Raw genomic sequence first — 27,211 nt, forward strand, 5'->3', positions numbered from 1 at the left:
CACACGGCAGTGAAGCTGGAATCAACACAAGTCTCTCCTGCTTTGCACTTTGAGATAATGGAGGGGAAACGTAACACACACCTGTACAGAAAAGCCGCCTTCTAAGTGTTACTTCGTGTCTCGTAGTTTTCCCCTTTCCCCTGAGATGATGCATATCTTAAGGGCAGGAAGCATGTCTTACTGATTTCAAAGGTTCTGCTGAAGTGCTTTGTCCATAGCTGGACTTTGTAGATATTGGTTTAAAGGATTTCCGAAGGCACCCGTGGGTCCCAGAAGGATCCTGCATTCCCGTGTGAGTCTTCCATATGGGGAGTTGTGTTGATTCCGGATGTGCAGTGACAAAGACCAGTTAGCACAGCCCCTCCCTTCTCATGCCCCCGATGAAGCGTCGGGAGCCTTTGTGTGCGAAGCCGTTCTCTGCGCATTTTCTCCCTGATCGTCCATCTGGCTCTGCCGTGTGGCTGCTGGGCTTCTCTCTGGCCCTTTTGGATCCCGGTGTGGCTACAGAATGAATGGCCAGCTGCTGCTGCTGCAATATTCAGGGACCCGCCTAGTGAGACCTCACTCTCCCTCTGGCTTCTGCTCACACTGTCCCTGCACACGTGTCCCCTGGGCATCAGCGGCACAGACGTTCCACTCTGGCCTCTCCCTCTGCCTGTGCACCCTCACCCCACCCTGCTGCTAACACTGGCAGTTCTTCTCCATTCTCACACCCTGCTCCTTCCTTCCGTCCTGACTCAGGCGCCGTGACCACCTTCCAGAGCACCTGCCTCTTAAATAAGCTGCTTCCTCTTGGAGTTTCTCCTGTGGCTTTTTACTTGCCCAAACTTATTACACTTTGTTTCATGGCATGCCAAACACGTATGTGTCTTTCTTATGTATTTCTAGGTTCCTTGAGATCAGGGATCTTTTATTTTTGTTTTTAATCTTTGGGGAAAACTAAGAAACTGTTGGTTTTTTAGCCAAACTGAAGCAAAAATCAAGACTTGGCTAATAGCTGTGTGAGGTTGTGTGTGTGTTTTAACCTCTCTGGGCCTTGGCTGTCTAAACCTGTGATGTGGGAGATATAGCTCAGGGGTGTACTACAGGTGACCTGAGATGCCACAGCACATCTCCTGTAGTGACTCCCCCCACTGTTTCTGAAAATCACTCTGCTGACCTCTGTGCAGTGTGTTGGTTACAGCAGACAGAGAATTTGTTGTTGTTCACTTGCTGAGTTGTGTCCGACTCCCTGCAATGCCATTGACTGCAACACACCAGGCTTCCCTGTCCTTCATTATCTCCCAGAGTTTGCTCAAACTCATGTCCATTGAGTCAGTGACGCCATAAAATCATCTTATCCTTTGTCACCCCCTTCTCCTCCTGCCCTCAATCTTTCCTAGAATCAGGGTCTTTTCCAATGAGTTGGCTCTTTGCATCAGATGTCCAAAGTTATTGGAGCGTCAGATCAGTCCTTCCAAGGAATATTCAGAGTTGATTTCCTTTAGGGTTGACTGGTATGATCTCCTTGCAGTCCAATAGACTCTCAAGAGTCCTCTCCACAGTTCAAAAGCATCAATTCTTTGGCGCTCAGCCTTCTGTATGGTCCAATTCTCACATCTGTGCATGACCACTGGAAAAACCATAGCTTTGAGCTTTCCTGGTGGCTCAGACAGAGAGATGGAGAAAGTGAAGTGAAAGTGAAAGTCACTCAGTTGTGTCCAACTCTTTATGACCCCATGGACTGTAGAGTCCATGAAATTCTCCAGGCCGGAATACTGGAGTGGGTAGCCTTTCTGTTCTCCAGGGGATCTTCCCAACCCCGGAATTGAACCCAGGTCTCCTGCATTGCAGGTGGATTCTTTACCAGCTGAGCCACAAGAGAAGCCCAAGAATACTGGAGGGGGTAGCCTATCCCTTCTCTAGTGGATCTTCCCAACCCAGGAGTTGAACTGGGGTCTCTTGCATCGCAGGCAGATTCTTTACCAACTGAACTATCAGGGAAGCCCAGAGACAGAGAATAGTTATTAAATAAAACACTGAATTTATTTTGGGGGGCTCAAAAATCACTGCAGATGGTGACTGAAATTAAAAGACGCTTACTCCTTGGAAGGAAAGTTATAACCAACCTAGGCAGCATATTAAAAAGCAGAGACATTACTTTGCCAACAAACTTCCGTCTAGTCAAGGCTATGGTTTTTCTGGTAGTCATGTATGGATGTAAGAGTTGGACTATAAAGAAAGCTGAGCACCGAAGAATTGATGCTTTTGAACTGTGGTGTTGGAGAAGACTCTTGAGAGTCCCTTGGACTGCAAAGAGATCCAACCAGTCCATCCTAAAGGAGATCAGTCCTGGGTGTTCATTGGAAGGACTGATGCTGAAGCTGAAACTCCAATACTTTGGCCACCTCATGCGAAGAGCTGACTCATTTGAAAAGACCCTGATGCTGGTAAAGATTGAAGGAGGGAGGAGAAGGAGACAACAGAGGATGAAATGATTGCATGGCATCACCGACTCAATGGACATGATTCTGAGTAAACTCCAGGAGTTGGTGATGGACAGGGAGGCCTGGCGTGCTGCAGTCCATGGGCTCGTAAGGAGCTGGACACGTCTGAGTGACTGAACTGAACTGAAAACCTGAATTAGGCTCTGCCATGTGGGAACTTGGAGCCGGGAGCAGTGAGTTCAGGACCTATGAAACCTTCCCTTTTTTCCACTTTCCATCTGTAAGTGGAATCCTGCCCAAGGCAGCACCCAGCATCCCACGAAATGCCAGCTGCTCATGTTCCAGCGTGATCTGCAGGCAGAGCTTGGGACTAAAGGCAGTGGTTTAAGGAGAGAGTGATCATACATCGTGAGGCTCCTGGTACCTAGAAGGACCCATACTTGGCTTACATGGTGCTGGAGTGAAGAGGCAGTGATGGGAAGTGAGCCTTCTGCCCAGCGCAGTGCATCTGTGCCAGGAAGAACGTGCGCGCCAAGAGGGAGGTGCCCACCAGGGGCCCATGGCGGCAGCTGCACGTCCTGAACTGAGACAGAGGCAGATCCTTCTGTGGTTCCTGCGACTTTGTGGATGGCCAGGCGGGCCTGCTATGGTCAGGGAGGCTCACACGGACAGCAGAGGCCTGACCTGACTGGTGATGCTTCCTGCAGGACATCCCAGGCCTCATATAGCCCTCCATCCCTAATGGAATTATAGCCTCTGCCTTTTACTCACCTGGTGGCCTGGGCGTGACCTGTCTGGTAGGCCTTTCTCCAGGGAATGAAGGGACTGGGGACTCAGCAAACCCCAGAGAGTTTGGGAACTCTGCCTGTCTGACCTTCTGTAGAGTTCTGTAGTGTGATTTATGGAGACTTGGTAGCTCCACTCTCCACATCCTCAGCTGTCATCCGCTGACCACCTCCTGTGTGCCAGCAGTGAAGTCAGGTAGGGGGCCATGCAGGTCCAGCCTCTAGAAACTCAAGGTTAGTGACAAAGAATGATGTCACTAAGGGATAAAGCTAAAACTAAAGTTTGATAGAAAAACAGCTGAAGAAAGTTAAAATTCCAGTGTACCAGGGCAGTGGTCTGTCCACCCTTGAAGGTGGGTTTAACCTCCCTTTCCGTCCATGGTGGCTCAAACAGTAAAGAATCAACCTGCGATGTGGGAGACCTGGGTTTGATCCCTGAGTCAGGAGTATCCCCTGGAGAAGGGATGGGCAACCTAGTCTAGTATTCTTGCCTGATTAAACCTATGAACAGACAGAGGAGCCTGCCGGGCTACAGGCCATGGGGTCACGAAAGAGTCAGACACAACTGAGCAACTAACACTAACTCCATCTTGGGAGTTGAGTGACCCTGCACCTCGGCTTCTTCTTCTGAAATCTTAAATATGCCTATTTGGCTGTTTTGCTAGAAAGATTGAAAATTGCTTGAGCTATAAGCCGTGCCTGGCATAAAACCGGGGGCTTTGTAGGTGGTCAAGGCACGCTAGCTCTTGTGTGTCATCATCATTAATTAGTGCAATGGTATATGTGCAGAAAGTAAAAATCAAAACCCTCTCTCATGGGTTCAGTACATGCAACCTCTCTCTGGGATTGCTTCTCCAGAATTCCTATCCATCGAGCCCAAATTCCAGAACAGACCATCATGAGTTTTCCTTCTCCTGGGACGTTGTTCAGAAGGTGCCGCTTATACATGTGCTATTGTTTTCCTTACCACAAGACTCATAAGCCCTCACTTAAGAACTCTGTTTGTTCCCCTGATCCCACTCCAGAGATTTGGATTCAGAATGAATCGAGGCGAGTCCCAGGAACCTGTTCTCACAAGCAAGCCTCCTCGGGGGCGTGCTCATCAGACAGAATCCAGAGGGGAGGATCTCCACAACCCCACCTGCCCCATCCTGAATGTCCTGTCTTTCCACTTAAGCCCTGTTTCCATCACCTCCTGGGAGGACAGCTCCTCTCTCCTGGGCATTGCAGTTCTGGGAGATGTGCCCTTTCTTGGAATCACCCAGTACGTTCTCCTGAAAGGACTTTCCCCATCCCCGAGAAGTTGGCCTCTTCATGAAGCTGAGTGCCCTCCTCTTCACTGTCTTGTCTTACATAACTGGGATTTCGTTGTAAGATCCTCTCTGCCAAGTAGTGAGTACAGCAGTCCTGGGAGAGCAGCTGGCCTCTGGGATCCTTCTCTGGTTTAGATAGTTCATTAACTCTACCAAGGCTGTTTCCACCCGAGGACGGACTGCCCTCCTTGCCACGTCAGCTGCCCCCGTGTCCCTAAGCCCTCTTGTAAGATGCTCTGTTGGGACTGAGGTCACCCCTCCGTGAGGAGCCCAGTCTCCAGGATGTCTCCATCCCCTCACCCCCTACCCCAGAGCTTGTTTTAGCTTCTTCAGGAGGGAGTTATTTTTCCAGAGGTGGTGAAAGAAGTTTCAGCTCTTTCTTTGCAACTTTGTATTTTGCACCGTCATTCTTTTCCAGAGTGTGTTGCCTAGGACTACATTATGTTCCAGTGGCAGAATTCTTGTCTGTTTTGTTAATGTTTGTATTTCCAGTTGCTGGAACAGTGTCAGAGATACAGTGGGTGCTCACGGGATATTTGTTGAATGAAGAAAAACATGGGTTACAACCTGAAGGAAATTTGCATTTGTGGAGATAAATTCTCAGGATCATAGAGAGTTAATGTCAAGTGGGATCAGGATCTCCAGGTGTTTAGTTTATCTTGAAAACTTTGCCAGGTTTGTGAGTACAGTGCCAGTGAGTTGACAGACTTTTGGACTGGGACCTGGATTTTCCCTGTTCAATTCCATTGTTCTCGGATTAATATTTTTAGGATTAATGGAGAATGGGAACCTTGCAGAATGACAAGTTATTGCATCATTTCTTGCACCCAGGCTTCTGCCTGATTTATGATGTAATAGAAGAATTGGGAATCAAAACCAGAAGGCTCAGAAGAAACAAATCATTAAGGCAGACTTGAGAAAGGTACAATTAATCATTTGCCCTTTCTGTGTAATATTTTGTATGTTTCTCTTCTCCCCACCACCCACCCCCCAGTTGTCCTCTTAGGAAAAATAGAGATTGCACAGTAGAATCTGTACTTTTCCCCCTGCAATTTGTAGCCCGAGGCCTTGGTCCTTGCGTGGCAGATGTAGCCTTTTGGTGCAGAGCACAAAGAGTCTTAAAAGACCTGAGAGAAGCTTATGTGATGTCCAGGCCCTTCCTGGCAACAGTGTGACAGGATAAAAGTTCAAGAAAGAAAGGGAACTTACACGCTTTTCAGGGAAAATCAGAGGCAAGCTCTTGGATGTCAGTGAATGGGAACTCTGAGTGGAATGCGTAGCTTTCCTTGTTTTCCTGATTTATATTTTGGATGGAATCATTCTGCAGTCTCTAAGACATAGATTGAACGAGTGCATCTCACAGGAGTCAGAGTCCAGAATGATTAATCAGTCATCACTTTTTTGCTTGTCTGCTCTGGTGGTAGGGCCGATGTGTCCGGCTGCCAGGATGTCTATATTTGCCTTTTTATCTGCCCCGGAGACTCTGCACATCTTGCCCTCCGCGTGTTGCAGCCTCCTGGTGGCACACACCTGATGGTGAGGTGCAGCCTGGCCTTCTCCCTGAGAGTCACTGCAGTCCGCATCCAGGCCCCTTCCGGCTGCTCCGGTGAGATGGCTGAGGCCTGGCTGTGTGGGAGGATGCAGACTGGCTGTTTCTGCAGGTCTGTCTGTTCAGCCTCTGTTGCTGGCTGGGCTCTGCATAAGCCCCTCATAACACCAACACCTTCTTGGAGGATGTGCACAGATACAGTTGAATACGTACCTGTCACAGTCCACAGCATTAGTGGAGAAGTATACAAGTATGTACTGAAGTTTAGTGTTCATTGGAAAGAGGAATTCAAGTTTCGTTTAACTTAGGAAATGAATGTACCTTCATGAGCCAGTCTCCTAACCAGTCACCCGAGAAGCCAGCCCCAGGGGCTCCCACGTGGCCCTCAACCTCCACGGCCTGGGCACATCCCAAATCTTATTTTACCTCCTGGCTAGGTCCTCCATCTCTTAGATGAAATACCTCTCTCCTGAGATGGACCCTGGACTCTTCACACTAAACTCCTGGCCCCACTGGTCACCCTGGGCCAGCTGGCTGGCCTCCAGAGCCCACCCCTGTGATGGCCTTGTCTTTCTGCTGGTGGAGGAAGTCACACGCGTGCAGACAGGGAGCAGGAGGCGAGTGGCTTTCTGCTGGGGAGAAGTGAGGACCTCAGGTACGCAGAATGGAGGCCAGGGGCGTCTCTCCACCAGGGGCAGGGCTGGAGGCTTTGGGCCAGCCCCCTGGGATGTGCTGTGTGTTGCGGGGTGTAATCCACGACGCCTTGCCTGTGAGGTCCAAGTACGGGGCATTGGTTCCATGCAGGCAGGTTTAGGGTCAAGGACTTTCCAGCGGCGCCCAAGTACATTAGTCAAAAAAAGACCTTAAGTGGCCACATTGTAGTTCAGTTGGTAAAGAATCCGCCTGCAACGCAGGAGACCCAGGTTTGATTCCTGGGTCTGGAAGATCCCCTGGAGAAGGAAATGGCAACCCACTCCAGTATTCTTGCCTGGAGAATCCTATGGACAGAGGTCCCACGGTCTACAGTCCATGGGGTTGCAAGAGTTGGACATGACTTAGCGACTAAACCAGCACCATTTGAGAATATTAAACATTCCAATTTTAAAAATGCTTTTACTATTATTTTTACATTTATATTATTATTATATTTTTTTGTGTTAAAACATGCCTAACATAAAATCTCCATCTTATCCATTTTTAAATATGCAACTCAGTAATTTTCAGTAAATTCACCCAATGCAACTATCACCACCGTTCATGCACAGCACTCTTGTCAGTTTCAGAACTGGAATTCTACCCCCAGTAAATAATTGCTACTATTCCCCACCCCCAGCTCAGTCACTGGCACCCACCATTCTACTTCCTGTCTCCATGAGTTGGACTGTATGAGTTTCCTCATACAGGTTCGATCTTGAGCATGTAGTATTTGTCCGCTCGGGCTCACGGGCTTGTCTCTCTCAGCGTGATGCCTTCAGGGTTCACCTATGTGGTCGCGGGTGTCGGTTTCCTTCTGCTTCAGTAATAAGTGCAGTCTGGCCATGTGGCTCAGCCTCATGCATTTGGTGTATCTGCTCATAGCTGGACTCGAGAACTTTCTCACCTCTCAGCTCTCGTGCGTCATGTTGCTCTGAACACGGATGTGTGAACATCTGTGAAGTCTCACTTTCCATTTTTAGGGAGGTGTGTACAAAAATCACTGTGGATGGTGATTGCCGCCATGAAATTAAAAGACAGTTACTCCTTGGAAGGAAAGTTACGACCAACCTAGACAGCATATTAAAAAGCGGAGACATTACTTTGCCAACAAAGGTCCGTCTAGACAAGGCTATGGTTTTTCCAGTGGTCATGTATGGATGTGAGAGTTGGACTATAAAGAAAGCTGAGTGCCGAAGAATTGATGCTTTTGAACTGTGGTGTTGGAGAAGACTCTTGAGAGTCCCTTGGACTACAAGGAGATCCAACCAGTCCATCCTAAAGGAGATAAGTCCTGGGTGCTCATTGGAAGGACTGATGCTGAAGCTGAAACTCCAATACTTTGGCCACCTCATACGAAGAGCTAACTCATTGGAAAAGACCCTGATGCTGGGAGGGATTGGGGGCAGGAGAAGAAGGGGACGACAGAGGATGAGATGGTTGGATGGCATCACCAACTCGATGGACATGGGTTTGGGTAAAATCGGGGAGTTGGTGATGGACAGGGAGGCCTGGCGTGCTGTGATTCATGGGGTCGCAAAGAGTCGGACATGACTGAGCGACTGAACTGAACTGAACTGTACCTGCTTTTACTTTTTAAAAACAGCTCATAGAAGAAAAAACAGGTTTTATCTAAATTATTTGACCTAATTATTGAAGCTTCTTAATCGAACATTAATAAATCCAGATTTTTCATTGCAAGATGAGCACTGAGGTATACCTGATTTGTGTTTCTCATCCTCCCCTTTTTAAGATGTTTTTGATGTGGATCATTTTCAGTCTTTCTTGAATTTGTTGCAGTATTGCTTCTGCTTTATGTTCTGATTTTTTGGCCATGAGGCATGTGGGATCTTAGCCTCTTGACCAGGGATTGAACCCACATCCCTTTCATTGAAAGGTAAAGTCTTAACTGCAGGACCACCAAGGAAGTACCCCCTCCCTGCCCTGACTCCCTTTTTGATTAGGCTGAGACAATGATAGTTGCAAACAAACTAAAACCATTTTCTATATTGAGCTCTAATTCCAGTTCCTTTGGCCGCCCAGCCTCAGAGTCAGATATATTTTCAAGTGTAAATACCCATTTCTGATTTAAAGTAAGGCTTGTTCATGTAGAAAATTTTCAACTGGAGAAGAAAACGAGTTATAGAAAAGGACAATGACCCAAGATGCTTTAAAACCACTGCCCAATGTGCCATTGCGTGTGTTTAATTTTGTGTCTCAAGTGTCAGCTGGTGGAGTCTCTAGTCCTGGGTGAGTGGGTGCTGTACTGAGCCCCAGCTGATGGATCCAGGAGGTGTCTGAACAACATCTTGCTGGCCTGACTGGGGCAGGGGGCAGTGTTCTGCTTTCCTTCAGCTGTGGTCACCCTCCTGTCCCCACCACAGGATTCTGCACTCCCCATGCAGGGCTGGCTTCTCATGGGGCTGAGGTGTTGGGAAAGGTTGCGGCTGGCAGGTCTCCCCAGAAATGCCCAGACTGGCGGCCTGACTAGGACCAGCCTGCCCCTCTGCCCGCATGCAGTGAGGTCCAGGTGTTGGGACCAGGGCCATGTCTGTTGGAGTGGGTCACCAGGCTCTGTCCATTTTGGTCTGAAGCTTTGCTAACTTGGGCTCCTTTGGGCTCCCTTGGGCTCTGGGACCAAAATGGGACTTACCCCACTCATGTTCCCTCAGGAAGGTGGAGACAGTGTGTCTGCCGTCCGTCTCCTTTGGTCAAGGGTGGAAAAGGATTCATGACACTGATGAGAAAGCAATGATCCCACGTAGGCTCAATGTCATCCTAACAAAGGGACAATTCCCACTTTTGGTTGTATTTTTCATGCCTTTTCTATTTCCAGAAAAGTCTTTGTACATCATCAAAAGTTAATGCATGTACTATGTTGTGTCTGCACTTGTTTTGCAGCAGCTGGTATCTTGACCTGGTTTATCCGAGTTTGCAAGTCCCTGCGTTAATTTCATTTTCTGTTGTTCTCATTGGGTTTCCACTTTTCCCATTTACACCAAAGAAATACAGTCAGAGCATTAGCCCATGTTTTAGAGGAAGTTCTCAAAGTCCTGAAATTTGGGAAAAAGTGATGCTTGCTGAGACTTGCCAGGTGCGCAGAGGAGCCATGCTCAGGTGCCCAGCTCTCAGCTAAGAACCCTGCTTGTGGGGTTCGCCTGGGCTGAGTTGCCAGGGCCTGGCCTTCCAGGAGTGTCACAGAACAGCTGCTGTGTAATTGGAATGAGCACTTTGACGCTTTTGAGATAAGAAATTGCAGTTCTGCTGTGGGCTTCATCTCCTGCAGCCAGGGGACCTTCACTCCCCTGAGTGCCAGATTATTTGCCTCGCTGCTAAAGAGCTGTTATTATCCCTAGTGTTTGAAGGATCAAACAAGTCAGCGATGTGAGATGTGAGGGCACGTGGCCAGCACCAATTCGCTAACTCAGGATGGCCCTGCCCTCTGTCGGGGAGGGAGGAAGAGACGATGCAGGAGGCTTCCCCAGGGTGCTCCCCACACTGTGCTGGGAAGGGAGGTGCAGCATGTTGGGAACAGGTTCACGGAGCGAACAGGAACCCACATGACATGTGTCCAGGCTCTGCCATCAGCTGTTGCAAGAACTACATTAACTTGACTCTGTCCTGCTGCCCAGACGGGGCTGTAACCCTTGAGGGTAGGCTGTGCGTGGGAGGAGGGGACCCAGTACACCTGGGTGCTGCTGGTGACGGAGGAGTTTTGGGTTTCAGGTTTCTGGGATTGTTGGAATCCTCATCTTCCCTGAGAGGGATATGATTTTAGCCACTCATCCCTGGAATTCTGATTTTCTCCATCCATGGTTAACCCTCATGCATTGAGGGAGCCTAAGATGGAGGCATCCGGTCCCATCACTTCATGGCAAATAGATGGAGAAACAGTGACAGACTTTACTTTTTTGGGCCCCAAAATCACTGCACATAGTGACTGCAGCCATGAAATTAGAAGACGCTTACTCCTTGGGAGAATGGTTATGACCAACCTAGACACCATATTAAAAAGCAGAGACATTACTTTGCCATCAAAGGTCCATCTAGTCAAGGCTATGATTTTTCCAGTGGTCATCTATGGATGTGAGAGCTGGACTATAAAGAAAGCTGAGCACTGAAGAATTGATGCTTTTGAACTGTGGTGTTGGAGAAGACTCTTGAGAGTCCCTTGGACTGCAAGGAGATCCAATTAGTCCATCCTAAAGGAAATCAGTCCTGAATATTCATTGGAAGGACTGATGTTGAAGCTGAAACTCCAATACTTTGGCCACCTGATGTGAAGAACTGACTCATAGGAAAAGACCCTGATGCTGGGAAAGGTTGAGGGCAGGAGGAGATGGGGATGACAGAGGATGAGATGGTTGGATGCCATCACCAACTCAATGGACATGGGTTTGGGTGGACTCCGGGAGTTGGTGATGGACAGGGAGGCCTGGCGTGCTGCAATTCATGGGGTCGCAAAGAGTCGGACACGACTGAGCGACTGAGCTGAACTGAACTGAACTGAAAATGGAGGGATCTGTGCAGCCGCAGTCTTTTACAATGTCTCCCCTGGGGTCAGAGCAAAGAGAGCCTGAACTTGTAGCCCAAGGCAGAGACGGAGTCCAGGGTCCCTGTAACTGCAGTGGCCTCTGGGGTGGAGGAGCCCAAAGCTCTCAGGACTGGCCAGTTCCCTTCATCATTCTGCCTCTGCTCCCAATAGTCACTAACCCATGAGCAGCGCCCACAGACTTTCTCATCTGTGTTATCGTTACTGTGCATGCTCAGCCATATCTGACTCTTTGCAACCCTGTGGACTGTAGCCCACCAGGCTCCTCTGTCCATGGGATTCTCCAGGAAAGAATACTGAAGTAGGTTGTCATTTCCTCCCCTAGGGGTTCTTCCCAACCCAGGGATCCAGCTTGCATCTCCTGCATTGCAGGCAGATTCTTTACCTGCTGAGCCATCGGGGGAAACCCATCACTTCTTGATGGTACTGAATCTGAGTCACCGCTGTAGACACTTAAGCAATCCTAAGGGCTGGTACTTCTTTAGACAGAATGCATGTGTGCATGCTAAGTTGTGCCTGACTCTGTGACCCTATGCACTGTAGCCCACCGGGCTCACCTGTCATGGGATTCTCCAGGCAAGAATACTGAAGTGTGTTGCCATACCCTCCTACAGGAGATTTTCCTGACCCAGGGATTGAACCGGCATCTCGTATGTCTCCTGAATTGGCAGGCGGGTTCTTTACCACTATAGCCACCTGGGAAGCCCCTTAAATGGAATGTGAAGGTGAAAGTTGCTCAGTTGTTTCTGACTCTTTGCAACCCCATGGACTGTAGTCTGCCAGGCTCCTCTGTCCATGAAATTCTCTAGGCAAGAATACTGGAGTAGCCATTCCCTTCTCCAGGGGATCTTCCGAACCCAGGTCTCCCGCATTGCAGGCAGATTCTTTACCATACGAGCTACGAGGGAAGCCCAAGAACACTGGGGTGGGTAGCCTTTCCCTTCTCCAGGGGATCCTCCTGACCCAGGGGTCGAACCGGGGCCTCCTACGTTGCAGGCGGGTTTTTTTTACCAGCTGAGCTACCAAGGAAGCCCTTGGATGGACTATGTGGACCTAAACGTGGCTTTGAGGAAAGCTGGTTATAGACTGCGTGAAAGCAGAGGATCGCTGGTCTGCGTCGTCTGCAGACAGAGCTGCCTGGTGGATGCTGGCCCTCTCGCTGCGGGGTGCTCTAGGGAGGGTTCTAGGTGCAGTTCCTAATAACAGAAGAAAGGGCCAGAGCTCTCAAGGAGCCAGGCACACGACTAAATATGGTGCCTCCTTCCTGAGCGCACAGTCCTGCATCTGGCTTAGGAGACGGAAAGACTTTCCAGGAAAAATAATCAGGCTCCCAGCTATCAAAGCAAGACACAGATTCCCCAGCATCAGCAGATTGGGAGGGGTGTTACCATGGTCACTCTGTCTAATTGGATTGGTCCCAGGATGTGTGTGTGTGTGTATTTGTCCAGTTTCATGTCACCAGCTGATCCTGACGATGCTCTGGGTGATGGTTCCAACCACATGGCCTGTGGGTCCTGGAAGAGGGGGCCTTCTGAGCCCCACAACTGCCCTATAAGTGCAAGCAGCACTTTTTAGAGTATATCTGACCCCAGTGAAAAAAATACCATGCAGGTTCTTAGAGTTTGTTAATCAATTTGTTGACCTGTATTTCTCAATTAATACACACTGAATTTGGCAATTACTGTTGTCTGCAGGGTCAGAGAGGAAAAAGAAGCTATTTTGTCCCAGATGTTGTGAAAATGTTTCTCTTGTTGACACAGAGAACATGAGGAGTTGTGGATCACTCCAATGCTGTGTTTATATTTATTTCCATGTGTATGCCAGACAGACTAATTCTAAGGGTTTTTATTTCCCACCTGTCCATACTAACCACTGAAATAAAACATTGTTTTTTTTTTTAAGTGATAGGATTTTGGAGTTCCCCTTGTATTTTTGTTTGGAGTTGTGGTTAGGTGATTTGCTTTTATAGTTGCTGAATATCTTTGAATATCATGATCAGAACAGAAAAGAATGCTCTAGACAGCTCTAATGGTGGAATACTAGATTTCCTTTTTCTGCTTACTTATGTCCAATCAACTCTACGTACTAAAAATTAAATACATGTGACTGGAATTACATGAGAGTTGAAGATGAATTGGTGTGAAAAAAAAGGTATTTCAGCAGCATGTTGAATTATATTTGTACAAGATTTTAATTGCTTAGAGGTCAACAGAAGTAACTCCTGGGGAACATGATTTAAGTTGAAAGTGCTTTTGCAGGCCAGACCTTTAGTTCTTGTCCAGGTAGAAATGGGTTAGAACTTTGGCCTTTGCGCGTGCGTTGGGGAATTTTCAGGTACAGTGCTGTCAAGAGAATTCTCCTTTTCTTCTCTTGCTGAATATCTTGTTCTCAGAATTACTCGAAGTGAATCTCCCACCCGATTTACTGAAGCAGCCTACTGTCAGGAAGACAGTGTCCTGACTAGTTATAAAGGGTGCAGCTCAGGAATGGCCAGGCAGGAGATGCGAGGCAGGGTGCCTGGGGAGGGGGTGGGTCTTCCTGCTCTCTGGGTCACCCTCTCAGCACCCCACCTGCACCCCGACCTGGAAGCTTCTCAGGGTCCAGTCCTTTAAGGTTTTTGTAGAGGCTCACCACACAGGCATGATCGGTGAAATCATTGGCTGTTTGTATAACCACTATCCCTTCTCCCCTCCCTGGAGAACACGGTGGTGCTGAAAGTCCCAGCTCTCTAATCACGCAGCTGGTTCATCTGACAGCCAGTCTCCAGCAGGTGTCTGGGGGCTTGCCAGAAGTCAACTTGATCACATAAACTCAGGTCTAGTCAAACGGGTCTTGTTACGGTTAACAAAAAGCACTTCTTTCGCCTTTAATAGTAGCTCCAGAGCTATTTCAGGAGCAAGGACAACAGAAGGCCAGATAAAGAAAAGATGCTCCTCCCCTTACTGTTGTCACTTAGGAAATAACAGGGATTTTAGGAGCTGCATGCCAGGAGCCAGGAGCCAGGGAGGAAGACCTGGAAGGGCTGGAAGGACGCATCTTGTATTCAAGGCGCAAATAGCATTTCTTTAAGGTGCAGAAATGGTTTCCTTAAGTGGATCCAGTGTCATGATAACTATCTAATTAAAGAAGCCACCAGAGGGTGCTGTGAACCAAGCAGGGGGCAGTGAAGCTGGAGGGGGGAGCCGGGAGGAGGCTGAGGAATACCAGTCAGGTCCTCACATGACTCACTCTCCCCTCTGCCAGCATCCTGGCCTCTTCCTGGCTTGGTTTCTGGAAGATATTCCCCAGAATAATTTATTAGTCCGAACATGAATTTGTTTCACTGAATTAGTACTCATTTTAGACCTCATTGTGCCTCCGTTTGCTAATGACAGTGAGACCAGATGTATCTGTGAGTTTATGATCAGATGATCAACTCAGACATCTGGAACAAAAGTCAGTGCCCAGCTAAGGACTGAGCTATTTAAGGAAGGAAAATGACTATTAATAACTTGATTTAAACTGTATTGTTTGACCTGCATCTGTCCAGTAAATATACCCTCAAAGATCTGCATGGAGTGAAATTTCACGTATAAAATTGTTTTTCTTCCCCCTTGTGGGATTTCTTTCGGAGATCCTGGCTCACAGCAGGTATTTCGGCCTCAAGTTAGCAGCGATAACCGTTCTTTACAGAAGCATCTACTTTGTTGATGCCCTGGCGTTTGATTCTGCCACTTGCCTGACCTGTAGAAAGGCTTCCTCACATGGCTGAGTGCTGACCCCCAGGGGTGAGTGCAGGCGGCAACATGTGTAGGAGACGTGGGCCACGTCCCTTCACAACAGACTGGGTCATGAAATGTTCGAAAGGACCGAATGTCAACCCAGAAAAATCTCAGTGTACTTATTTTTTTAAAAGTATCATAGCATATGGCCGTGTCTTTAGAATCAACCCTTTAAAACCCCTGCTTGGAAGATTTAATTGTTAGTCTTAATTGTTACTCTAATAGAGCTGGACAAAGTTTAAGTAAAGTCAGACAACCGAAAGTGGCTTTATTATCTAACCAGACAAAATGCTATTCGTAAATGACCCTGGAGGGAATTTTTGAAGTCTGCCCTAGATTAGGACATTTTATTAGACTTTTTTTGTACTATAGTTGCTTTATACAATGTTGTGTTCATTTCTGCTGTACAGTGAAGTGAATAACCACAGGCTCACAGGCTCACAGGTATCCGCTCCTTGAACCTCCCTCCCCGCTCCCGTCTCACCCTCTGATTTATCACAGAGCATCAGACCAAGCTGCATTTGCGATGCAGCACCTTCCCGCTGTGTATTTCACACATGGTCGTTAGTGCGTGTATGTCAGAGCTACTGTCCAGCTTGTCCCACCCTCTGCCTGCCCCACTGTGTCCTCAAGTCCCTTCTGTACGTCTGCATCTCTGTTCCTGCCCTGCAGATAGATCCATCAGTACCCTTTTTCTAGATTCCGTGTGTGAGTGTTAAAGAAGCGATGCTTGTTTTTCTCTTTCTGACTTATTTCACCCTGTATGACAGACTCTGGGTTCATCCGCATCACTGCAGATGACCCAATTTCACTCCTTTTTATGGCTGAGTAATATTCCATTGACTGTATATACTGTATATACTATGTGTTGTTTATCCATTCATCTGGGCTGTAGAAAATACTCAAGTTTGAAATATGCCAGTGTAGGGTCTATTCATGAAAATTGTAACCTGCTAAGTATGTTGTTAAAAGATTGAAGTGAAGTGAAGTCGCTCAGTCGTGTCCGACTCTTTGCGACCCCATGGACTATAGCCTCCGAGGCTCCTGGCTCTAATAGGTCCACAGTTGAATGTATTCTATTAAAGTAGAAAGCAATTTTATCAATAACCGACCTCGGAGGAGAGATAAAGCACTTGAAGGGCATGCATTGCTCATACACCTTTTAGCTTTGTGTTTACCGTTTTACCTTTATATTTACTTTGATGTCAGAATCACTGTGTGTTCCTGAGAGCACGTGCCCTGACTGCACGGAGGGGGTGCCCAGGAGGAGCCTGGCTGGTGGGGGAAGGAGCAGGAAGGAAAGGACAGGACCCTGGGCGGACTGCCCTCGGTGGGCACAGCCAGGGCTTTCAGAAATACAGTGTTGTTCAACCGCTAAGTCATTTCGGAAATGTGTAAGGATGATAACTTGAAGAAAAGTCTACTTAAGGGGAGATTTTTTTGGCAGACATCTGTCAGAGTGAGAACACTATTCTTGTTTGATTTCTAAAGCAGGATGAAAGCCAGGAGAACAGTGGCCTCTGTGTTCTGGTGGATTTCCTCCCCATGTTAATCAAGTCGGCTACCCCGCTGGTAATGAAATACCATCAGATCCCCGTTGTGCTCCTTGCTGCCCATCCACACCAGGGCCTCCCGTCCTTGACAGAGGCCGCTGCCCCCAGCAAAGGCTGATTCGGTAATTCCAGTGGACGTGGCATGTCATCCTGTTGGTTCTGAAATGGTTCGTTAAGCTGGAAATTCTGAGTTATTAATAAGGTGAGGGTAGCACGTGGACTTAATGTTTTATAGAGTTTGAGATGAGCCGCGGTTACAGTTCATGTGCATGTCAGTGAAGGAGATGAGTGGCCGCCCTGACGGACACATTCTAGGACTTTACGGAAGTTCCAACCTGAGAACTCCGGTACAACATGCACTTCTTGTCGGATGTCTAGCCAAGGGCTCCGGAAGCAGTGGCAGAGTTAGCGCTGGCTGTTTAGCAGCCGTTGTCCAGCTGTCAGATGCTCTCACTTTACCCATGAGGAACCAAGCCCCCTGGCCACGCAGGGACGCCCTGCAGGGCTTTTTCTGATTTGTCCGGGTCCTTCCCCACCTGCACCAGCCTCCTGCTGCCCAGGCTCTGTGCAGAAGCCCTGCCTGCTGACTCCCACGTTCTCCCTTGTGATGGATTCATTTTGATTTCGTGGTTATTATTAATTATTGATTCAGCATATTATCTCTCTAATATCTGGCTCTGGGATTAATATTTGACAATGCACTCCCCCCAAGCACCCTCCTTCTCCCCCAGCGCTGCTCCGTTCACCCTGCCTGGGCCACTGTCCTTGGCTCCAGCAGGACTGCATGCTCATCACAGCCCTTTCAGCAGCCTCCTGCCCATCTTTCCATCCATCTGTGTGTCTGTCTGTCCTCCTTGGGGCCCTACCTGCTGCCTGTAGCGTCTCGTCTGGCCCAGGCCCTCCCCAGACTCCTCTTCTGGGCACCACTGCCTGCAGGGTGAAGGAACCTTGGGAGGAGGCTCTTCTGCGGTCTTCCCACCTCTGCCTGGGCCTCCCGTGCCTGCCCTCCATCCCCCAACCCAACCTCCTCCAGCCTGTGCCACCCCCACCCCATGCCCTGCAGCTTCCACACCTTCTAGAAGGGCTTCTGTTGTTCCGTTTGGTTTGTTTCTGTCTCCTTGTGCCCTCCTGCCCAGCGAGACAGCGAGGCTGAATGGAGGAGGGGGCAGCGAGGCAGGAGAGGTCAGTGTTTTGAAAAGATCTGTGCATTCATTGATCAGATGCACACCTGGTGAGGTCACCTTAGCAGCTGCAAACTTGCTCTCAGGTTCCCTCCTGGTGTGATCTGGGGCCAGTTACTTGCCCGCCCAGCTCCACCTTCTCTTGCCCACCCGCCCAATTCCCCAGAACCAATCTCCTGGCTGTTAAACCAGGTTAATAGTCACCGCCCTGTTGTCACTTATAGAGTGAATAAATAGAGCAAATAAGTGACATAGAGCAAATAAATAGCACTGACTGAGCGTTTGCCCTGCTGCGGGCTCTGTCGCAGAGCGGGTGATAACTCACTGACCTTGTGCCCACCTGCAGGCCAGGTACCCTTGTGAGCTCCAGTCAGAGATGCAGGCGTGGGAGATGGGGATCTGAGACCAAGACCTGGCCCCGAGCCACGTGGGCAGGGCGGGGCCGGGGCAGGCCGCCTCGGTGCCGAGAGGCCGACTGTGCTGGGCCCTGAGCTCTGGTTTGTTCCTGGGTGACCCCGGGTTGTTGGGAGCAGATGGACTGTGAATCGGGTGGCGTGTGACCTACTGCGTTGGAGGCAGCCCCAGCTGTGTTGGCCACATCGTTAAAAAGCGACAGGTCTCCAGAAACTGAGGGCGCAGGATGTGCCTTTGCTGCATTTGGGGTGCTTGTTGTGGGGAGCTGGGATTCCTGGGTGGTGCTAGTGGTAAGGAATCTGCCTGCAATGCAGGAGACTCATGAGACTCAGGTTCAATCCCTGAGTAGGAAGATCCCGTGGAGGAGGAAATGGCAACCCACTCCAGTATTCTTGCCTGCACAACCCCATGGACAGAGGAGCCTGGTGGGCTGCAGTCCATGGGGTCACAGAGTTGGACCTGACTGAGCGTCTGCGCATGATGACTGAGGAGTTGGCATGTACACCCGTGGAGGCTGCGTCCATTTCTGTGGGGGTCCTCAGCCTTATCTCCACTCACATGATGGGGGGCTGTCTGCTTTACCCAGGGCCCTCAAAGTCACATGTCACTGTCATCTGAAAACAGCTTCACAGAAACATCCAGGATGATGGTGGACCAGTGTCAGCCTCGCTGAGGCAGAGCGTCACCTGTCAGGGTGCCTCCATGCGCATCTCTTTCTGGCGTTCTCCGTGGTCCTCTCTCTTCACGGCCTCAGGCCTTCTTGCATGCGGGCAGGCTTCCTCTGGTCTTGGGCACCCCGAGCCCTGCAAGTGTTCACCCTCGGAGTCCATCTGCCTTGCACGCGGCCCTGCTGCTGACCTCGCAGGGGAGACCGCGGTCAGAGTCGGTGCACCCCGTCCCTGTCTCTCTGCTTTGTCTTTGGAATTTCGGGGAAGGGAGCGGCCCTGATTGGCCTTACTGGGGCTCCGTGTGCACCTGGGACCCACCAGCTGGGGTTGGGGCAGAGGGTCCAGGCTGTGTGGAGCTCCCCGACCCCGAGGGGCGTGTGAGCTGAGCAGATGCCCGGACAGGGTCTTCTGTACAGACAGGAAGTGCAGGTGGGCTGCCATTACAGGGTTGCTTCTGGTGGATCAGCAGGTTATACATGTGACACATATGTGTCTTCCCAGAACGCTCTGCTGTCTCAGGCACCGGCCTCCGTCTGCTCCTCATTATTAAGTGTCAGGAGTTTCGGAAGCCGGTCACTGGGACGCCGCCTGCCGTGGCCGCTGACCGCTGCTGATACTTGTCTTTCGCTCCCATGCGCAGAGGACGACGTGGACCTGGAGGCACTGGTGAACGACATGGACGCGTCCCTGGAGAGCCTGTGCGCAGCCTCGGAGACGGCGCCCCTCCTGCACAACGGCCAGCACAGCCGCGGCCCGGCCCCCGGAGCCAGGGTCCTGCAGCCACAGGCGGCCCCGAGGCAGAGGGTGCAGCGGTCCCAGCCCGTGCGCATCCTCGCCGTCAGGTGGGCCCCGCCTCCCCTCGGGGACCAGAGGGTGGGTGGTGGGGTCACTGCGCCACCCCGCCTCCCCTCGGGGGTCAAAGGGTGGGTGGTAGGGCCACAGTGCCAGGCTCTGCTTGGCAGACCCCGTATTTCCCTCTGTCCAGCAGGACCACTGGGGATTGGACCTGATACCCAGTTCAGTTCAGATCAGTTTTATGAGCACCTGCTCTGTGCCAGGTCGGTGGTGTGTGCAAAAACACCATCCAAGAACATCACCGTGTACTTGCTCAGTCGTACCCCACTCTTTGCCACCCCATGGACTATAACCCGTCAGGCTACTCTGTCCATGGGATTCTCCAGGTAAGAATACTGGAACAGGTTGCCATCTCCTTCTACAGGGTATCTTCCCCATCCAGGAATCAAACGCAGGTCTGCATTGCAGGCAGATTCTTAACCGACTGAGTCACCAGGAAAGCCCAAAATGAATGAACAGCCAAGCAGCCCCTGGAGGGCTCTCAGACCTCACTGCCCAGCACAGGGCCTGGGGACAGAAGCCTGCAGCCTCGAGCCTGGTCACATTTCCCAGGGGCTGACGTGGAGAGGCTCAGCCTTCATGGAGAGGACTCTGGGGAGTGGAGGAGGGCTCCTTGGAGGAGGCTGTTTTGCTGAAAGGTTTCACTTTCATCTCAGGCTCAAAGGATTTGTTAACAAAATAAGCCACTTGTTATATATATATAAGTAATACTTATGTATTTATTAAAGAATTATCTAGCTTACTTTCAATACACTAACACTGAAAGAGAAGAGAGAGCAGAGGATAGATCACCCAATCAGGTTCCGACCAACATCCGGACTCAAACAGTGCCGGGAGGTCCCATGCCATAGCACCTCTGGAGTCACAATTGGGAAAGGGCCCCAGGCAGCACGTCTGCTCCCTGGGTGAGACTTCAAAGACTGAAGTTTGGGGTCCCAGTTATAACCCTAGGACGGACTCAAACTGATATCATAGTCAATCTGGGAGCAAATTGCAGCTCTGCTTTCATGTCAGTGCTGTTTGTTTTGTCTTGTAAAACTTGGAATGCTGCTAAGCCTGGGGCTTGGCTGGCCAGGCCCCACCCAGGGGCTCAGCAATCTCAAGATTCCTCCCCCATCTTATCTAAGGTGCTGCAAGTCTTGCACTCACAGCAGGCAGGCACTCACGGTCACTCACAGCCAGGGCAGTGTCCAGGCAGGTGAGAAGCAAGGCCAGAGGCCTGTTCTGCTTTGCCTCTGAAGCCTAAACAAGACTATTCATTTAATTTCCCTAACAGAGGCAGACTTCTGAACTGGGTGTTGAAGGGGAAGTAGGAACTGGGGGATGGAGGTAGAGACTTCCTGAGCAAGAGAGATGATCCCTGGTGTCTAAAGTGGCCGGCCCCTCCTTTTTTGTGACTGAGTGATATTCCATCACGTGTGTACTCCATGTTTTTTCTATCTACTCCTCCATCACTGACACCAGGGACAGGGTGCCCAGTAAATAGGACCCACAAAGAAGGGCAGTTACCACGTGATTCCACTTCCATGAGAAGTGAAAGCGTCCGGAACAAGGACGCAGGTAGTGGAGAGGGCTGCCGGAGGCTGGGGTGGAGACGGGAGGTGCTGGTGGGAGGCCAGAGGGGCAGTCTGACCCGGTGGACGGGGCCCGCAGACGTGCTATGCAGAGCCACCTGAGATAGCAGCGAGGGGTTCGGGTCTTGCGTGACGTGTCCGTGTTACACACATGCACACAAGACGATGATTATCACATGAAGAGGGTGGGCGTGAACGTCCGGAGGTGGTGGCCAGACCACGGGGACCGTTCTTCTCTCTAAACTTATCTAGTTGTACACATTGAATACACGCAGCTTTGAGCATCCGTCAGACCTCAGAGGTGGATTCGAAAAGAGATCCCAACAGGTGGGGTGAGATCCGGAGCCTGCAGGAGCTGCTCCCAGGGCAGAGGTGGGAAAGGCGAGCGCAGCTGGACTTGGGTTTTGGCAGGTCACTGCAGCAGCCTCGGTTCATGGGGGGGATTCGGAAGCCATTTCAGGACCAGCCCGGAGTGGTGGTATCCTGACCAGGGGTGGTGGAGCCAGTGGAAGCTCCTGGGTACCAGCTCCGGATTTGGAGGGGGTGGGGGCAGAGTGTCGGGGCACTTCAGCTGTTTCTGCCTGGGAGGGGGAACGTCGGGGCCAGCGGCTGTGAGGTGGGGGTGATGGAAGACCTTCCGGGCGGAGACCTCTGTGAAAGCCAGCAAAGATGCTCTCTGTGACCCCACCCAGGCCCCTGCCGGCTCTGGTGGGTTTTCAGGTGGGAGCAGGTGAGGAGCTGACACCTGCTGCCTCTCGGGGCCTCTAGGGGAAGGTGTGCACTGTGCTATGTCTTAGGCACCTGTTGGCTGGAGCCCCTTCTGGGTCTCCTTTCCTTTCCTTTTGGGGAAGGAGCTTTCCCTCTGCTCCCGGAAACTTCTGTGAGCCTTCTTTCCAGCCCAGCTTCCTAAGTCTTTTGCAGCCAGGTGACTCTTTGGCCCAGGGCGGCCAGGTCTGTCTCGAGGAGGGGAACAGAGTAAATACAGAGCTGTCTGCAGCTGTCCGCAGCAGCCTGGGCAGCCTGGGGTCGCCTTCTCCCCTCTCGGCTTCCTGCCCTTTGTCACATCCGTCCTTGCAGCGGATGGACCGCTCTGCCCCCTCCACCAGCACCCTCGTGTTCTGAGCTGGTGAGCTCAGTCTGGGGGAGACATTCTTTTCTCCTCTGAGCTTCTCTGGGTCTGGAGGGTGTCGGCAGCCCACGTGTGGCGGCCTCGGGGAGGCCCAGCAGGATGGAACAGCAACCGTGGTGACGGTGCCCGAGGCCGGCCCGGGCTGAGGGCGGCGGCGGTACAGGAAGGCCTGCTCTCCTGCCAGCTAGCTGGCCGGGACCCTCGCCTGGGACCCCGGCCGTGCCTGGCCCTCTGCCCGGGGGCTGCAGGTTCTGGGTCCCACGGGACGGATGCATGCCCGTTGCTGGAGAGTGGATGCTGGCTCCAGGCCAGCCTTTTCTCGGTGATAGCGGTCCTGTTGTTTCTAACCATCAGGTGCCTTGTTAAGGATAAGTTGACCAGTATAGGATGCCCAGAGACTCGTTGTGTGAACGGGTCTGTGAGGACTCCCTGGGTTCACAAGCACCTCCCGTGTGGGCTGAGCCCCTCCTGTGTAGAAGCAGCTCATGGAACGGTCACTGCAGCCACACCAAGGGGGCGGCGCGGTGGCTTCTCATTCCCAGGTGAGGAAGCTGAGGCCTGCGCCTGGTGAGTGGGGACCCTGGACGCAGAGCCAGGTGAGGGCCTGAGGAGAAGCCCGCCAGCTCCTGGATTTGGAGGGGTGGGGGACACAGCGTCAGGGACATCTCAGCTCCATCTCTGCCTGGGGAGGGGAGAGGTCGGGGGCATGGTGGTGAGGTGGGGGTGATGGGACTGTCACACTGCTGAGAGGGCTCGGAGGAGACGGGTGCTGAGCAGAAGCCGGAGCCAGTGCAGGGGTGATGGCTGGAGGAGGAGGAGGGACTGCAGTGAGGGGCAGGGCCGGGGGCGTGTTCCCACCCTTCCTCCCGTCCCCCGACCTCGCCCCCTGCATCCCAGCTCCACTGATACAGCTAATCACAGAGGGATGGATCCCGGGGCCACAGGCCTCGTGAGTGGAATTCTTCTCAGTTAGGAATAATGCCACTTGGTTTTTTGCTTTGAGTGATGCTTGTGAACTACTATAAAGGAAACATGGGACTTAAAATAAAATAGTTTATTAAGGTAAAATGCACATTGCATAGACTGAATCACCACCTAGCACATGTTCGGTGGCAGGTAGGGCACCCCCAAGACTGCAGCACCCCCACCCCAGTCTAATTCCTGAGAATCTCCCTCCAAGACCCTCCAGCCCACTGAGCCGGGCTCATGCCTCCCTCCCCCGCCACCACAGCCCTTGGCAACCACCATCTGCCTTCCATGCTGTGGACTGATCTGTCCTGGATATTTTTTACAAATAGAATTGTAAAATACGTGGCCTTCTGTGTTTGACCTCTTTCAATTAGCATCATTTTCCTAATAAAGATTTTGTTTGTAAGAGTAGTTTTGGATTCCTAGCAAGGGTTGAGAGGCACATGCAGAGACTTCCCGTATATTCCCCGTCTTCCCTCCCAGCACACACCCAGCTCCCCAGCGTGCATCCACACCGTGCAGTTCCTTTGCTGCACCGGTAACCATCAGCTCCGTCCATCACCCAGAGCCCCTGCTTCCACCAGCGCCAGCTCGTGGCGATGTGGAGTCTATGCTCTGTGGACAAATGTGTGATGAAATGGGTCCAGTTTTAGAGTATTGTATGGAGTCATTTCACCACCCTGAAAAGCAAAACTTTTAAAAGTGCTTCAACAACCTCCTCAAGAGAGAAGCTTTGTGAACAACTAGGATGTCAGAAAGCCAGCCTCTTGTGCAGTTATTCAAAACAAAGTCAGACGTTCGCCGGTGAGTCACTGGTTCGGAAACTGGGGGCTGGGAGGTCCTGAAGGTGACCTTGGCCACTCGCCTCTCCCGCACTCTTGCTCTATGGATGCCCTGCCACCACCGTGCGGCTGCTACAGAGGGGTGGGGTCTGTTAACAGTTAGCTAAGCTCCCTGGCACGTGGCCCCATGATCATAGGAAGGGTTTTCATCTAGTCCATCTATCTGCTGAACTTTTTCATCTTGCAAATCTGAAACCCTGTCCCCATTAGAGACTGACTCCCCGTCCCCCTGTCCCCAGCCGCCACCCTCCACTCCCCTTCTGAGTGTGCTCGTTTCAGGTGGTTCATTGCAGTGCTGGCCTGCAGGGTCAGTCTTTTGCACCGGGCTTACTCAGCAGGGTGTCCCCACGGGCCGCCTGTGTCAGAAGCCCCTTCCCTGGCGGCTGTGTGACACCCCACTGCATACGGATGCCACGTCTCGTCATCCGCCTGCCGTGACGCCCACCTGTGGATGGTGGCGAGCTGTGCGGGGTGTGGTGTGGGTTCAGGTGTCCCAGACACCCGTCTGAGTCCCCCCGCCGTGGGTTTCTGGGCAGACCCCCTGATGTGGGCTGCAGGGTCCCAAGCGCGGCAGCTTCTGATGGGCGTCATCTCTCCCCGCAGGCGCCTGCAGGAGGAAGACCCCCACTTGAGGACCTCGTCGCTGCCAGCCATCCCCAACCCTTTCCCCGAGCTCTGCGGCCCCGGGAGCCCCCCTGCGCTCACACCCGGCTCCTTACCTCCTGGCCCGGCTGCCGCAAAGCAGGTGAGCCCAGCCTTGGATGGAGTGCCAGGCTGCTCATGGGTGGAGAGAGGACGCACAAGCTGGCCCGTGGCTTAGGGAGGAAGGGAGGGACACTGTGGGATCTTCACTCCCCGTTCTTCTCCTGGTGCTCCCACACTTGTCGCCTGGCGAGCCTTTTTAATCTGTCAGCCAAGATGCTGCTTAGGTCTGAGAGGTTTTTAGGAACAACATTTAGGACATTTTAGATGTTTATATGTTACACAAAGAGTCCCATAAAAATGTTAAAAAGAATACTAATCATTTGGTGTGGAAAGATGAACTTCATTCTCTGAAAAAAACATCACCACTGTCGTCTTCATCTGGATAAATGAGGCGTTAAACCTGGGCTCTTCCAGGTACCTGGGCCAGAGGGTAGTTGAAGAGTCTGTAACATTCCTGACTTTGAGTAGGATCTGCTCAGGGCGGGGGGATTTCTACTTGACCCAGAAGGTGATAGCCACCTTTTAGACCAGCAGTTTCTGCCGCAAAGTGAGAGTGGGAGGTGCCTATTTTATAGACATCACCCCAAGGGCGGACGCAGGCTGAGCCTCATTAAGTCAGGGTCAGATCACCGGTCACCACCTGTCAGAGGGCTGGGCCGGGCAGCCCTGCCCCTCTCGGTTGGCAGGGCCTGGGCCAGTGTGGCTGGCAGGCTTGGGAGGGAGACCAGCGACGCTCTCCCGTGGGGTATGCAGTGTGTGTGCTCGGTCATGTCCACCTCGGTGTGAGTCCATGGACTGCAGCCCACCAGGCATCTCTGCCCATGGGATTTGCCAGTCAAGAGTACTGGAGCAGGTCTCCACTTCCTCCTCTAGGGGTTCTTCCTGACCCAGGGATCGAACCTAAATCTCTCGTGCCCCCTGCATTGGCAGGCGGCTTCTTTACCACTGAGCCACCCGGGAAGCCCTGTGATAATCTACTGTGGGGTATAATAATAATAACAACAACAACAGTGATAACGATCACAGCAAAGGTGACGGCAACACCTAACGTTCACCGAGGAAGGTCTCTGTACCAAGTGCTATTCTCAGTGGTTTATATATTTATCTACAATGAATACTTTTACTCCTCAGAACAAACCTAAGAATTAGGTGGAAATGGCAAGTGTGTACTGCATCTGGGAAACTGAGGCCAAGCTGTGAGGGGTGGGGGTGGGGGGACCCCAGAGTGGGTGGTGGAGCTGAGATGGCCCAGGGTGGGTGGGGGGCTGGGGGCAGTGGGGTGGGGCAGGTGGAGGGCCCCAATGTGCATGGGGGGGCTGGGGGGCCCTCTGTGGATGGCGGAGCTGAGATGGCCCAGGGTGGGTGGGGGGCTGGGGGGAGGGCCCCCAGCGTACGTGGTGGAGCTGGGCAGGACTTGACCCCAGGATCTGGCGCCTCTGATGTTAGCCGCTACGCTGGGTGCCCCTGGGCCCTCGCTGTTCCTGCTTTGCAGCAAGCATATTCAGAACCTTCTTTGCCTTTCCCGCTGGAGCCGCTCTCCTCTGCCTTGTCCTCAGGCATCATGCACCACACGTCCTCTTCCTCTGCAAACCTGTCCCCAGGCCACATGGGCTCTGCACTCGGGAGGGAGGCGTTTCTCCGGGGGCTCGGCCGAGCTCTGCTGCCTGCTGGCCTCGCGCCTCGTGAGCCCCCCCGCACCTGAGGTCAGCGCCCCCTCCGCGGCCGTGCTGGCTGGGCTGCAGCCCTCGTCACATGCCCACAATCTGTCGGGGACATCTGTCTCCCAGGTGACCTTCTGCTTCACATCAGGGTCTAGACAGGCTGTCTGTGGACTGGGCATGGAGGCTGTTTACAACATTACCCATCCTAAAATAAGACCGTGAAAGTATTCCCTGGCTCTCCCAGTGGCTGGCAAGGAAACAGGCCTCCACCCCGTGGGCTGTCCAACTCTGTAAGCAGAACCAGGACACCCAGGGGCTTTGCCTGCTGTTTTTCTTGGGATCGGAGCTACTTCCCCCACGAGCACTTGGCATCAGTGCCTCCGTTTCTGTTCCCGAGATAGCACCCCACTTTGGGCCCAGCAAGCAGGAAGGATGCACCACACTTAGCCCTACTTGTAGAGACTTGGTGTCCTTCCTTGCTGGCCAGCTGGCTCAAAGGGGTCTCTTGGCCACAGTGAGTCCTGACTTTTGATCTCCTGAAGCATGTGTTTTGTTGGAACCACTGGTGTTGATGCCTCACA

The 27,211-nt window shown here is 51.7% G+C and overlaps 1 protein-coding gene across 12 annotated transcripts in view; it reads left to right on the forward strand.

The window, feature by feature from the left end:
• Positions 1 to 27,211, forward strand: part of GRB10 (growth factor receptor bound protein 10) — a 221,394-nt gene that overhangs the window by 128,471 nt on the left and 65,712 nt on the right. For 11 of the 12 annotated variants that reach the window (XM_061164808.1, XM_061164812.1, XM_061164810.1 and 8 more), the window contains 2 exons: positions 19,536 to 19,737; positions 24,868 to 25,009. In XM_061164808.1, coding sequence (XP_061020791.1) covers positions 19,536 to 19,737; positions 24,868 to 25,009 — 344 coding nt within the window. Of the gene's footprint in view, positions 1 to 5,294; positions 5,447 to 19,535; positions 19,738 to 24,867; positions 25,010 to 27,211 lie in introns of all 12 variants that reach the window. The other variant, XM_061164814.1, reaches the window with a different exon arrangement.

This window comes from Dama dama, chromosome 18 (assembly GCF_033118175.1).
Source record: "Dama dama isolate Ldn47 chromosome 18, ASM3311817v1, whole genome shotgun sequence".
NCBI classification, from domain to species: Eukaryota; Metazoa; Chordata; class Mammalia; order Artiodactyla; family Cervidae; genus Dama; species Dama dama.